This window comes from Daphnia carinata, chromosome 10, assembly GCF_022539665.2.
Source record: "Daphnia carinata strain CSIRO-1 chromosome 10, CSIRO_AGI_Dcar_HiC_V3, whole genome shotgun sequence".
Lineage (NCBI taxonomy): Eukaryota > Metazoa > Arthropoda > Branchiopoda > Diplostraca > Daphniidae > Daphnia > Daphnia carinata.
In genome coordinates, this window is record NC_081340.1 from 7,748,984 (window position 1) to 7,762,630 (window position 13,647).

General features: G+C 40.1%; 3 protein-coding genes across 3 annotated transcripts; all 3 read right to left on the reverse strand.

The window, feature by feature from the left end:
• Nucleotides 1-200: 200 nt before the first annotated feature.
• On the reverse strand, nt 201-1,476 carry LOC130701457 (peptidyl-prolyl cis-trans isomerase B-like). Its single transcript, XM_057523438.2, has 5 exons — nt 1,322-1,476; nt 1,035-1,239; nt 718-837; nt 534-616; nt 201-468 (listed from the first exon to the last, which is right to left on the reverse strand). Exons 1-5 carry the CDS (start codon nt 1,373-1,375, stop codon nt 322-324), a joined length of 609 nt encoding a protein of 202 aa, XP_057379421.1. The 5' UTR covers nt 1,376-1,476; the 3' UTR covers nt 201-321.
• A 270-nt stretch (nt 1,477-1,746) lies between these two features.
• Nucleotides 1,747-3,548, reverse strand: LOC130701436 (zinc finger protein 91-like). Its single transcript, XM_057523413.2, has 5 exons — nt 3,441-3,548; nt 2,999-3,375; nt 2,730-2,938; nt 2,267-2,642; nt 1,747-2,176 (listed from the first exon to the last, which is right to left on the reverse strand). The coding sequence occupies exons 1-5, from the start codon at nt 3,533-3,535 to the stop codon at nt 2,148-2,150; spliced, it is 1,086 nt and encodes a 361-aa protein (XP_057379396.1). The 5' UTR covers nt 3,536-3,548; the 3' UTR covers nt 1,747-2,147.
• Nucleotides 3,549-4,884: 1,336 nt separating this feature from the next.
• On the reverse strand, nt 4,885-13,623 carry LOC130701387 (serine/threonine-protein kinase ATR-like). Its single transcript, XM_057523342.2, has 13 exons — nt 13,193-13,623; nt 12,783-13,135; nt 12,534-12,695; nt 12,240-12,468; nt 12,053-12,174; nt 9,726-11,988; nt 8,208-9,658; nt 6,262-8,147; nt 5,925-6,193; nt 5,631-5,855; nt 5,316-5,563; nt 5,096-5,247; nt 4,885-5,037 (listed from the first exon to the last, which is right to left on the reverse strand). Exons 1-13 carry the CDS (start codon nt 13,464-13,466, stop codon nt 5,010-5,012), a joined length of 7,662 nt encoding a protein of 2,553 aa, XP_057379325.2. The 5' UTR covers nt 13,467-13,623; the 3' UTR covers nt 4,885-5,009.
• Between the last annotated feature and the right edge of the window lie 24 nt (nt 13,624-13,647).

Sequence of the window (13,647 nt, forward strand, 5' to 3'; positions counted from 1 at the left end):
GATTTGACTATTGAGGTATTGAAGGATGGCGATGACTCCGACTGACAGCGAAAGAGGAAGTGACACAGCTTTGATCCATGACCACCAACTGGTAAACGATTGAAAAAAATAATTAGAACATTCATCACTGCATTTGTATATCCTTTCCGAATCTACAATAGCAAGCAAAGCAGGTGAAAACATAGCACCAAACTAACAGATTGTCATCGAAAGGCAGTTTTATTGAAAGACCTAAAACTACAGTCTGGAAATAAAAACTAAATGTGGATGAAATGCAACAAAATGGACGGCTAATCTCATCCAGCAGATCAGCATCTTAAGTTACTCGTTGGGGTCATCAGACACTTTGAAGGTGCTAGCCAAAGGCACAATTCCACTGTCTTGAATCACAACTCGCTTGAGGGGTTTGTCTCCGTTATCGGTTTTTGTGTTTCCAATGGTCATGAGAACATCCATTCCCTCGATAACCTAAGACCATATTAGGCATAACGCAAATTAGCATCCAACACTATTCTGAAATTGCAGTCTATTACCTTTCCAAAGACAACATGTTTTCCGTCCAACCATGGAGTGGGAATCAATGTAATGAAAAATTGAGATCCATTTGTATCTTGGCCTAGGTTAGTTCAACAAAGTAATCGCCAATAAATTTTGTTTTTCAGGTAATCTTTTTTCTTGCACAATTGTATTGAATTCTAGAAGAAAAAAAAAACTCACCAGAGTTGGCCATGCTCAAGAAACCAGCAGATCCATGCTTGGCCTTGAAGTTCTCATCAGGAAATGACTCTCCAAATTTGCTAATAGAACCTAAACCATTCCCAGAGATAACATCTCCACCTGCAAGATAGGTAACAAACAAATTGTGGGGTTAGTCACAGGTAAGCCATACAACTTCAAGACATTTAGGTGATAATTTAATGATTTTTGGAATCCTTAGAAATACAAATGACATTCAAAATGTTCACTTTTTCTTGAGGAAAAAGAAATTCTACTGGGATGTTAATAAAAAATATTACGTTAAGATTGGAACTTGCCTTGAATCATAAAATTTCTGATAACCCTGTGGAAGTGAGAACCAGCATATTTTTTGCCAGAAATGCCAGTAGTGGCAAGTGTTTTGAAATTATCTACAGTTTTAGGGACATCTTCGCCAAAAAGTCCTATCACAATTCGTCCAGCTTTTTCATTTCCAATGGCAATGTCAAAATACACTTGGTCAGTGATGGTAAAGTATGTGGCCTAAAGAAAAATGAACATATAATTTTAGTTGAGATGGTAAAAGTAGTAACGAAAACATAAAGAAAAAACAAACTCTTATTACATTAGAAAAAGCAAAACAGCAGATTCCAATTAAAGTTACTAAGATGCAATTCATATTGCGTTTCAATAAAAACCACTTATTGCCAACTGATTTCTATCGCTTCCAAAAAAAAAAGGAAGACGTTTTACGTTGGCAGACAAGGAAGTTCTGAAACATACACAGAACACTTGCGACTTGTCATTGTTAAGACAACTGTTTACAGTTGCCGCTAGGCATCATTGGTAAATTAAGGCTACCATCTAGCGGGCTTCACCAGAAGGGCTCGGAAAGGAAGGCGGTTGTTTTCGAAACTGAAAATACAAAAATAAACGAAACAGTAAAACCATGAAAAATTAAAACTTAACACTCACTGTCAAATTAAGAGATAAATTAAAAAAAAAAAATCGTGAACTGGTTTCATTTATTTAACACTGCAAGAAAAAAAAGGTTGATAATAATAAAATAACCAAACAGAAGAATAGTTGGTTCTGTTCGCTTAGGTTGGCCATGTTGCATGGAATTTAGATACATAAAGTTTAACGCGAAAAAAACAGGAAGAGAAGCATCCCACAGTATTTAAGAGTTACGTTATATCGGCAAGATATAAAACTTTTTCATTTTCCTGGTACCAACTAACATGAGACGGTGATGGCATGATTCTGAATGTAACCATGCGTGCACCACATGTCGCATCCTCCTCTATAACGGAACACGGAGCGGTAGTACACCATTATTATCCTTTAAAACATTTGCGTTTCACTGTACGTTGATTAAACGTTTTCGCGTAATTCTCAATACGTTGAATTTCTACGTGCCTGTCCAATCGAAATGACTAGATGTGGACATTTTACCCCAGATTCTGGTTAACGTCAGATCCTTACAAGAAGCAAAAAAAGTCTGTTAAATATTGTCAGGTTTTAAAAAAAATTAGACTGTCAAGTTGTTAAAAAAATTAATTCAATTTACCGATGACTGGTGGACACTGCTTGTTTTTTACTGTGTTGAGAATCAACAGAAGGATATTTTCCAACATTTGAAGGTGTTCATTCTTTTCCCAGTTTGTAAAAATGGGGAGTGTTCCGTAGGCGTACTGGATGGCGTTGAGCGACGTGTCACGATACATCAGGCCAATCAAATCTTCCCAGCGAACAATAACCATCTTGATGGTGTGCAATAGATATTCCAGGCACTCTGCGTATTGCAAACGAACTTCCTTCTTAATTGCTTTAGGAATTTTTTTTGCGATGCAAGCGGACAATTCTAGCAAGCGTTCGAGTAGAGGAAGTAATGCAGGAACGGACGTTAGCATCGAACTTTGAGATTTTATTTTTCGGGCTTCATCCTGAAAAAAATTTGTTAGTATGGAAGATTCCAACAACGGATGTCATCCTAAACGATAACATAACTATCAGGTAAGGTGATCAACAACCTGTACTGCATTCAATTTCTTGTTGACCTGACGTGCGTGACCGGCCACCAGTCGGGTGCATTTTTGTTGACCAAACGACGATGAATTCAAAAGCGGTTTTTCAACTCCACTTTTTTTAACTTTGTTTGCCCTGAAGGTAGTTAGAGATTTCTCTTTTTTGAGGCAGTTACCAGACTTGTCTCCATTATGATTTTTAACGGTATGAGAAACTGAAAAATCAGCAAAGGCATTATGATATTGAATAAGATTAATGAAATCGTGACCTTTACCTCTATAATCTATAGTTGTCTGATGCTTTTCGTTGCACTTTTTGCGTTGATGTTCTTCGATAAAGTCATCGTCATCATGGAATTCAATGTTCGTTAATCCAGATGTTTTACTGCCTGAACTACGCGGTTTGTAGATGAAGGTTTTTTCTGTTTTCTTGTGGGTCTTAGTCCAATGACCGTGATGTATCAATTCATTTTTGGTTAACGAATGACTATCTTCGCGTTCATGCAACCGGATGTGCCGTTTCAGATTACCTCTGTGCAATGTCGCAAAATTACACATGTTGCAGACGAACTCCTTACCAAAATGGAGTACTTGATGTTTTTGTAAACTAGATGGTGTACTAAAACTGTTGTCGCACTTTGCGCATTTCAATCTGATAATTGGGAAAAATCAAACTTTTAGTTAGTAAGTGATCGAAAATTCTAATTACTTGATTACCTATGGTCATTATAGGTAGCCATGTGTAGTCCCGAAGAATTTTCACTGGTAAAACGGATGCCACACCACTCGTCGGCTGCTCCCTTCCTACTCATCCTTTCTTTTTGCTTTTCTAAAATGGCAAAATGTGTCCCAATGCACAAGAAGAAATTGGGCAGGAGAACTTTTTTTAATAGCACAACTTTCTGGCTTGCGATGAAGCACTGCGATAAACAATTTAGTAGGATGACAATGTCATTGGCAAAGCACCCTTATCTCAAAAGAATTGTAATTTCATGTCGTTTCAGAGTTTAAAATCACGTGGCCATTGCTAAAAAACTACATAAAGAAATCTTACCGAATGGTGCTACGGAAACAGAAGTTAAAAACAAAGGCAAATGTTGTACCCATGAATCCAAACAACGATGAGAACTACGCGCCATTAATTGGCAAAATGGACGCAAACATATAAAGGTTCACTAATATGCCGATAGGTTATTGCTCGCTTTTGAAACATGTCATGTCTGTACAACGACTATAAAACGATTGAACGGATTTGGTTTGTACTGTAGATCACCATAACACGTCTAACGCAAAACACACCAACAGTTGCAATGAGAGACGGCCATTTTGTTTCCTAAGCAGTAGTGTCGTGTTTTAACAAGGGCACGAGATGATTTACGATACGTAAGCTCCAAAATAAATTGGACGTAAAGAAGCACCTTACAACAGCAAAATATTACAGAAAAATGAAAGTCAACGTTCAAGATGTGGGCAACAAAGTGAACAAATGCACTCCACTTAACACAAAAGGATAGTAACTACAAACTAGTGTTAAGTGTGGAGCATTTCAAGGAAAGTGCAATAAAATGGTTCAGCAAAGGCAGCGTTCTGCAGTCAGCCATTCTCTCTACTCTTTTACAAGATTTCCAGGTAGAGCAAGCGCCCTTAAACAGACATTTTGTTCTTACTTGAGCTCTTACCTTATGCCAATTTCGATTCTCAGAAGGGCTCTTGGTGGGGGTTACTTCCAGCTAAGCTGAACACTTTTTATCCATCCCGAAAGACTGTTTGTAATGTTTTGGTATTACAAGCCACGGGGCACCCTTCACAAGGCAACAACAGGATATTAGTATTAACTCAAAGTTCCACAGGTAAACAACGCTGCGTTCTGGTAACTCGGAGATTCCAAATCCTTCAACTGGAGACTTGAAATACACAACTGAACTCCTAAAGTGAGTTGAATGGAGTAACCAGTTGGGTTCAACTAGCAACAGCATTGCCAGACGATATTAGATTTCAGGATGTTTATCTTGTTTGTCAATAAAATAGTTCAGATTTTGTTGCACGATCAACATTTGACATTGAAACGTTAGGCAAAATTAAAACAAAGAAGAAAAACCAAATCTTAAAAAACCAAATCCATAGCACGACCAAAAAAATAAGATGGACAATGGCAAAAAAGGCAATTTCTTTATTCTTCTTTGAAGATTACGGAATGATTAAATACGAAACACAAGAGCTTGATCGAAATATCGCTAAATTCAACTCAAAGAATGTCGGTCACCCTCGAAACAGTGTAATGCACTATCACATATAGGCTGCCCATCCAATATACCTTATGTGAAAGGAAAGTTAGAGCTAATTGCAACAGTTTTATCAAAATAAAAACTCACATTTGGCATAAATTGTCCACGTTGGTAGCTTCAGCAATAAGCTGGTTGACTTGTCCTTCGACAGACAGTCGGTATTTCATTTTATTCTTCGAATTGGATTGTTGAAAATAGCCTTGCAATCTCATTTTGATATTTTCGACATGTTCTAAAGCCTTTGGTACCGAAGTTTAGATGAATTAAACATAGAACAAAGGACACGAAAACAGTTGAGATTTCATACCTGCTCATTTTTAATCTCGGGAAGATCAGTCCGACCTTTATTTATGGATTTCTTTGACCACTCCACGAGTGGATCATGAACAAACGGCTTCAGTACACTAAGAAGTGTGTCAATTTCTTTCCTTAGCACATGTAACGTTACTTCACAGCATTTCCGAAACGAACCCTCAACCCCAGTCGCCCCCATGGCTTCGATCATGTTGTGTGTTAAACGAAACGGAACTTGTTCAGGCCATTCAAAGGAAAGACCTAAATAGAAAACGAGAAAAGAAATTAGGTTCAAGGAAAATTGGCTGTACAAATCTACGATGATTACCTTTGTTAAAGAGACAACTAAAATCCACGTGAACTGCATCGCCACATACTGCGTCAAAAAGGATATTTTCTCCGTGGCGATCTCCAAGGCCAACAATGAATCCTACCATGGACATCACGGCCGTCGTTCGAACATAACTTAGCCTAGCTAAAAACCAATCTTGGGGATCGGGGAATGTGCTCAAGAACCATTCACTGAACACAGAAGGATACCGCGGTAGAATATCTATAATAATGAAGCAAACAACAGACTTTAAAACTTAGTTCAGATTTTCAATCGGTGTAACAAAAAAACCTTTTTCAAATAGTTCTCTTTTACGCAAAAGCGTATCCCGAAGATGAGGCGTCCTCTTTCTCAATTCCGTGTTGCTCATAAGACAACCCTTTTCTCTGTATATCCGGTTGAGTACGATTCTCAAACCAATCAGATTAGGAATCCATTCGATGAGACCGCAGTCTTCATTTAATGGAACAACTCCGTAAGTTCGGATATGCAGATTGCGTTTCCGGGATTCGGGATCGCGAACAAGATAACGATTAACCAGTTGATTGAATTCCATCAACCTGCAAAACAAGAATTGGGCAATATAATTTAAGTTAGAATCATAAAAAACTTAAACAATTAATTGTACCTAAAATCCTTTCGCAAATCATCTTGCGGTTTACAGAGGAAAACATACAATTTGCCATCAGATCCACGGATTGAAATTTTCTTCGGTTTTTGCAACGAATGCATTACCTCTACGGTATCTTCCACGCCAACAATATAGACAGAATCCTTTGGAAACGGATTGTGTTCCACGTTCTCGCCTGGGGTAGTAGGCAATGTCACCGTCATCAGCCATTGCAATGGAACCATAATTTTACTGAAATGCGATTGGCTGAGAAGACTAGGAAGAGCTCTAAAAGCTTTTTCGACCGAAAGTACCATTACGCCGTCTTCGACAGGTTTATTGGCTAATTCGACAAGCCTGTCCGCTAAATTCGTGGCATCTCCGAAGAATTTCCTCACACTCGGTTGGTTAGATGCAACCATATCGATGATCTCTCGGCAACGCTTTGCTCTAACACTGTAAGACGATTTCAAAACTGAAATCATCATCCACATACATTGCTGCATGTGAGCAACAAGAGTTTTTGCAATGATACGTCGAAGAAGAGCAGCCACTTCCGGATGCGGATGACAAATTCTTGAAATCAATTGAGGAAATGCCGTCAGAAATTTGTAAGCAGGAATTTTTTCGTGTGCGACATCAATAGCCCTTGTCACATCAGTCATCTTGACTCGACTGCTGCTATTCTTGTAGATTTTGGGATTCTCAGCTTCCGCTGTGCCTAATTCCATCCAGAGGGAAAGCATTCGGGGCATCGCCTGATAGATAAATTGGCTTCCATACATCATCGAACGACCTAGATTGGTAATGATGTAACGTGCCATATCAAGATGATTCTCCTTGGTTCCTTCAAGATTGTTCCACAGCACATCATAGTAACCAGCCAAACGGAAGAATCCTTCTTCCCACACCTTGCTGATCTCGGTCACTTCTTTGTAGTATCTGATGATAGTGTTCATATCTGCATGGCCAGTCTCATCGTAGTAACGTGCAAGTAACAATTTGGCTTTTAAACATTCAAGAACGTCACTGGTGAATTTGTTAGGTTCAAGTCCGGCAGCTTCGATTTGCACCGCCTGCAAGTCAGGAAAACGTTTTTCAACTCCACGCTTCAATACTGTGATGGCTTGATCTTGTTCGCCTTTAGCCCAATGGAGTTTAGCCTGTTCCATATATATGGCCGGTGGAGGGCAAGGGCTTGTGCTAGCAACCAATTGCAAAATATGTGCACGCTGGAAATGAGCGGCCTTCCGGGCTAAACGGGCGCTGACTAGCCAACTTTTCCCGATTTCAGCTTCGATTTCTTCCATCAGTTGGGGATGTTTAGTCTCTACTTGTTGGCCAATTAATTTCAATACAACACGACGAACAATCAACACCGGTTCCGTGTAACGCACCGAAGCCTGCACTCCATCCAACCGTTGGTTCCAATTTTTCAGAAGTTCGCTAAAACGTGCTCGAAAGGCACTCTCTTTTGTAACCAATGCTGGATCCAGGAGCGACACGGCCGATTCCATCTCCGATAAGATGTGCAGTCTAACAAAATTTTCGTAGGCTCGTGGATACGAGTTGCGTTCGAGGTTGATGGCGCTTATCACTCGCATTTGTTTCAGCCGCACTGAACGCAAGTATTTTTCCATTTTTGGCAGATCGTTTGTCTTCGTGGCTAGCAATGCTTGTCCTAACCCAACGCCCCAACCGACTGCCGCACCATTGTTGGCGGATGTTAAATCATACGGCTTGACAACGTCTTCAAGCAAATCCCATTGGCCAAGGCGCCAGCCACATTCGGCACGATAGTCATCTAGATTCCGACGCCATTCGGGACAATTCTGTAACAGTCCATTAGCCATAGTAAGGGAACCTTGAGGAAGATCCAAATTCAGTAAACATCGCAACATTCCCTGTGTAAAATAGAATACCATTAGTTTACATTTGTGACGAAGAAAATAAATTTATTAAACCTGATAAAATTCCAATGAACAATCTTCTCTTTGGCTGATACGTTCGTAACAAGAAAATGCATCCTGCAAGCGACCGGTAGCTTCGTAAGCGGTAATGTTCTCCTCTAGACTGGGCTCTTGATCTCGGATAGCGCAGACACCAGCTACTCCATCAGGTTCGTCCACGGCAACGTACAGTTTCTGAAGGAATCCCAGTTGATCCCGCAACTGGGTAGGATTGGCTTTTAAATGCGTCTCCAAATGGAGAATGGCACGCGCATATGCTTGGCACTGATATGCGGCTCGGGATAGTAAATCATTTGGAATACGGTCCACAAGTTCTTGGACCACTTTGTACTCTTTATCCAGAGTAATGGAACGATCCTTTCTGTTGGAACGATGGCTATTTAACTTTTGTTTCAGCCATTTTTTCAAATCATCCAGCAAATGAAAGATGCCTTGCATACTGGATTGATGGAGGTTAGCGTCGGCGGAATCTTTAGGGCTCGATCCTTGACTAGAGACATCTGTCGCACTGGCGCTAGACGAATAACGTTTCATCATTCTTCGAGGGCTCCTCTGCAAACCACGGTCCGTCAGGACTGCCATAATTTCTTCGCCGATGCGAGCGCTTTCTTCAACTGGACTACTCCAAAGTGCGGTGATGACAACGTAAGGTAAAAGATAAAGGTTGATGTTCAAGTCGCGACGCACAGTTGGCAAGCAGGCATTAAAAATCTGTTGTGCAAGAGGGTGAGTCACTTTTTTAATTAATCCAGCTGTCCAATTGTACAACCAATTGCCGTAGCTTTTCCCTGCGGTTGAACGATACAGTGGAAAAGGAGCTGGGCCTGATTCCGTCTGTTGTTTCAAGGCATAGCGAGAACTAGTCAAAGGCGAAAATGCCACTCGTAGTTGCTCCGGAAGACGATTCCACAATGCACTTTCAAATAATTTCGACGAATCATCTTCAGAGTTGTAGATTTTCAAAATTTGTTGGATGGTGAACGAAAGAATAGATAAGTTCTGTGAATTGCGTGGTGCTAGGAACGAACGAGCTAGTAAACCCAGCAAGTGAAAGGTGAAATCGTCGTCGATAAGAGTTGCGGTGTAAACAGTTGAATCGCCATTATGCTGGTCGCTGAAAGTTAAACGTCCTGGATCGACGGCGCCCAAGTAACCGAAACATTTGCCGTATAATAGAAGCAATTCATCTTCACGAACTGAGCAGCCTTTCAACAGGGCGGAAATAAGGCGCGTGAGTACCGCCTCTGACGTGTCATTGGTACCCATAATCAGCTGTTGAATGATGTCAAAATTTTTTTGGACAATCGATTTCAAATGTGACAACGATTGCATTCGGACTTCAAAATCTTCGTGCGAAATGTTACGCATTAAAAACGACAGCTGTTCCGGAATGCTGGTGTTTGTGCTGCACGTCTTTTTCAATGAATAGACAACGTCTTCGAGGCCTGACAGAAAATGGGATTATTCTAGTTTAATATGAAAAATTGGGATATTTAAATTCAATTATTTTACCTGGGAGTTCGGGAAGAAAATGAAGATCTTTCAAATGTTCTTTGAGGGTTTCTGCGTTTTCAACGACGATGTAATAAAGAATAGAACGTATTTGCTCCGCGCAAGATGAATGAAGAGGGAGAATACTAACGGCGATTTGGCTTACTAATGGCCCCAAATCTTGAACGCCGAGTATTCTTACGAAGGCATCCCAAGCTGAGGCATTTAATTGGGGAAAGGGTTCTTCTGTTAGTTGTAATGCTGTTCTTAATGTAGCCAACACTTTTAGCCGGACAGCGACGATGTTCTCCGCTCCCATAAGATGCAGTAAATCGGAAAGTGATGACAAGGCTTCTATCTTGATATGGTCCGACAAGACCTTTGAAAGGAGGACGCTATCCAAATGAACCAGAATGCCCAAGAAGCGAGGTCGAAGATAGTCACCAAGACTGTTTAAGCTTTTAGTTTGATAGCGATTCTTGGCGGTAGAGTTAGACGTGGATATTGCTGCTGATTTGTCCTCGTCAGCGAAGACCTTAAGAGCTTTAAGTACACGATCACGTTGAGAATGTAGCTGAATAACTAAATCATTGTGAACTGATTGAAAGTTCGGTGCACGGAGCAGTGGGAGCTTCAGTTTGGTTATGCGCTCGACGTATGATGTGACAGCGTTCTGTTCGGTGACATCACAATGCAGTAGGATGTGAACGTAAATATCTGAAAAGTACTTGACAATCAACTCACTTGGGTTTTTGTTCATTTGATTGCAAATTTCTTCGAAAAATGGGCTAGGAGCCTTTGCCCTTTCTACCACCAATCGTGGTATCAATGTTGGTATCAGAAGCAAGAGCCATTGATGGACATTCGAGGTAATGTGGGAAGAGCTCATAAATATTTCCGGGGCTAAGGAGAGTAAACTGTTTCTCCATTCGAAATCAGGATTACTGAGTAGGACATCACAAACGATTGTGACATGGCGCTGGAAGAGTATTTCTGGAGTTACGTTCAATTTCGATGCGATTTCTTTGATTGTCGATGAAGTCCAGCACATCACGGGAGCAGCATAGGAAGACAGTAGTAAGATCTTAAATACAACGTGAAAGCAGTCTGACATGACAGTTTCCTTCCAAAATTGTACTAGGATGGTCGTACACTTTAAAACAGTGCTTTGTAGATATGCAAAGTTTTTTTCAACGGACATTTGCGCCGCTTTGTGCAACTTCTTGGTGACAGATAAACGCAGTGCTTCAGTTCGAGCAGAATGATAAAGCACAGAGCGAAAAAGTTCCACGCGATGAAGTACGGAATGATCATTTTCATCAAAAACAAACTCGAGGAAGAAAAGTGCCATGTTTTCAGGAACGATGCTAACCTTTAGTGACGTAGCAAGATTGTCCAGGTTGTGTGTGCAACGTAAGCTCAATCCATCTTCGCAGTTATTGACAACATTCATTTTGCCTGATAGGGCACAGACCAAATCTGTTCCGTTTTTTGTTAACTCCTTTATCTCTTCTTTTGAGCCAGAAGCCAAAATAGTTGTTAGACACTGACTGATGGCTTCGCGAAACGATTTACTGTGACGGACAATCCACGGAAGAGACGGTATAAGTGTTCCAGCATCAGCTTGCAAAAATTCAATGTCCAAAATTTTCAAGCCAATTTCAACAGCCCAAGGTTTAAAAAAACCGACGGGGAACTTGACGAAGCAGCTGGCAAAGCTGCTTTGGTGTTTTAGGAATGAGGATCTGAATCTGCGGCTCACTTGGATCCATTTGACTTCCAGATCACACGATTCCGACACTGACGACAGCCAAGGAAGTGCTGAAAGGGCGAACCACGCTAGTGCGACACTCTTGTCGATTCCGGTATAGGTTAGGGGGATACAGCTGGCCAAATACTCGCATATAATGGCTACGACATTGTCCATATTTTCGTTGCTGATTTCTCCAGTTAAAAGTATTTGGCAAATTTTCCCATTTAGATTTTCAAAATCTGTGTCGTCCATGACTGAATTCATTTCACGCCATTTCAGCTTTAATTTGATTCCAGCTATCGCGATTCTTACAAGCGCTGTTATATCTGTCATCTCAACTGGTTGAGCTGTAACTTGTTGGTCTAGTATTAGAGCCCAACGATTTTTGAGTTGCTCCCATAGAGTTGCGGGCGTCAACGGCGGAAGAAAATCAAATTTCAGTCTTTTGGCTAAGGGTTCACTTGTTTCAATTGGACTGTCTCCAGGATCCATTTCACTTTGAAGGATTATCAGTATGGGAGGAATAGCAGCCTACAAGTGTGATAAACTTTTTGAATAAGAAAAACATAAAATGATTATAGTATTACAGTCTTACACACGAATGTTTCAACAGCTTGATCCAGAGGTCAGGTGTAAATCTACAAAGAGAAGTCGTTTCTTGACATGTAAACCTTTGGAGTGCACCAAGCATGCTTTGCAGGAGGTTGTTGAGGACAACTTCGAAAAAGAAAATTAATTTTAGCAATAAGCAAGCAATGCTTTAAAGAATAAATGGTGTTAACTAGGCTGATGAAATTGTTCATGAAGTAAAACGAAACTGATGAGCCTCAGGTATTGGTGATTAGTCATGCTGCACGTGCCAAAAGGATTAGATACGCGACTAAGGCATTCAATTAGAGCAACTCCTATTTCACTGGAGCTATTTTCGCTATTTTCATTCCACACTTGATTGTTTTTATCCATCAATAGGTTGACCAAGCGGTATGCGTAACGTAGAAAAATCTCGAGAACCTGCGATCAATAAGTCAGTGGTTGAAGTACTAGTGACTGAGATGAATGTTACCGGAAATTCTTACTCTTGTCGAACAATCATGTACCAAGATCTGTCCAAGACAATTCAAAGTAGATTTAAATGTACAGATCTCTCCATAATTCAATTGATCCAATAGAATGCAGACAAGTTTGCTGCACAACTGTGGGTCATATTGCAGAATGCCGTCAGCTGACATAGCAATGATCTGCAAAATATTTGAAAACAAAAAAGGTGAGACAGAAGAAAACATTTTAGAAAATAGAAAATCAAATTACTATAACAAGAAGTTTACCTTGGTAATATTGCTTTGAAGAAGAGAACATTCTTGTAAAGAATTTAATTCTAAGCCATCCATCTTCAAAAGACAATCTGTTGCAAGAGCTACAGGCTCTTTAGGAACAAAAGACTGCAATTTGAAGCTTTGATGGTTATAAAATTCTTCATTTGACAGTTTAGATACAATCACAGCTAATTCCTTCAATAAGTTAACAAATTCATTTATAAGACTTCTAAACTGGTTTGGTTCTTTATCACGGAACAAATTCAGAATCTTAACATTCAACTCAATGAAGGGAGTGAATGCTTTCATGTATGACTTTCTCGTAAAAATTATTGCAAATCTTCCAAGGAACCATTTGGTGAATGCTGCAAAAGGAATTTTTTGTCACGAAAGTGTTGGTGATAAGTTTTTTTAGGTGTTACCAAAAGCTAGTTTGTGGTCTAATTCATCATCTTTACCACATCCAAGAAAAACCCCTTGATTATTCGGTTCTCGACAACACCTGTCCATGACAGCCATGAGAACATCAAAACTTTTCTCTGAATGATCAAGGTCACCTAAGATTTTCAGGGCAGGCATTGCCATCATTTTTCGGTGATTTGACACTCCACTTAACGTAGTATTCTTTGTGTCTTGGGCATCCATGTTTAGCTTTCGACTTTGTTCGGTTTCTTCATTTAACAATATGGTTGCCATTCCAACTGATATTTAAAACTTGACTGAAATTCAATGATCCTTTTGACTTTTGATAACTAAGCCACATATTTTTACATGAAAAATAACAAACAGTGGGTGTTTACACACACCTTGCATGTGATTTCTAAACCAAGGAGATCCGGCACGAGAGATCCATCATGTCGTAGTCACATGCGGGAAA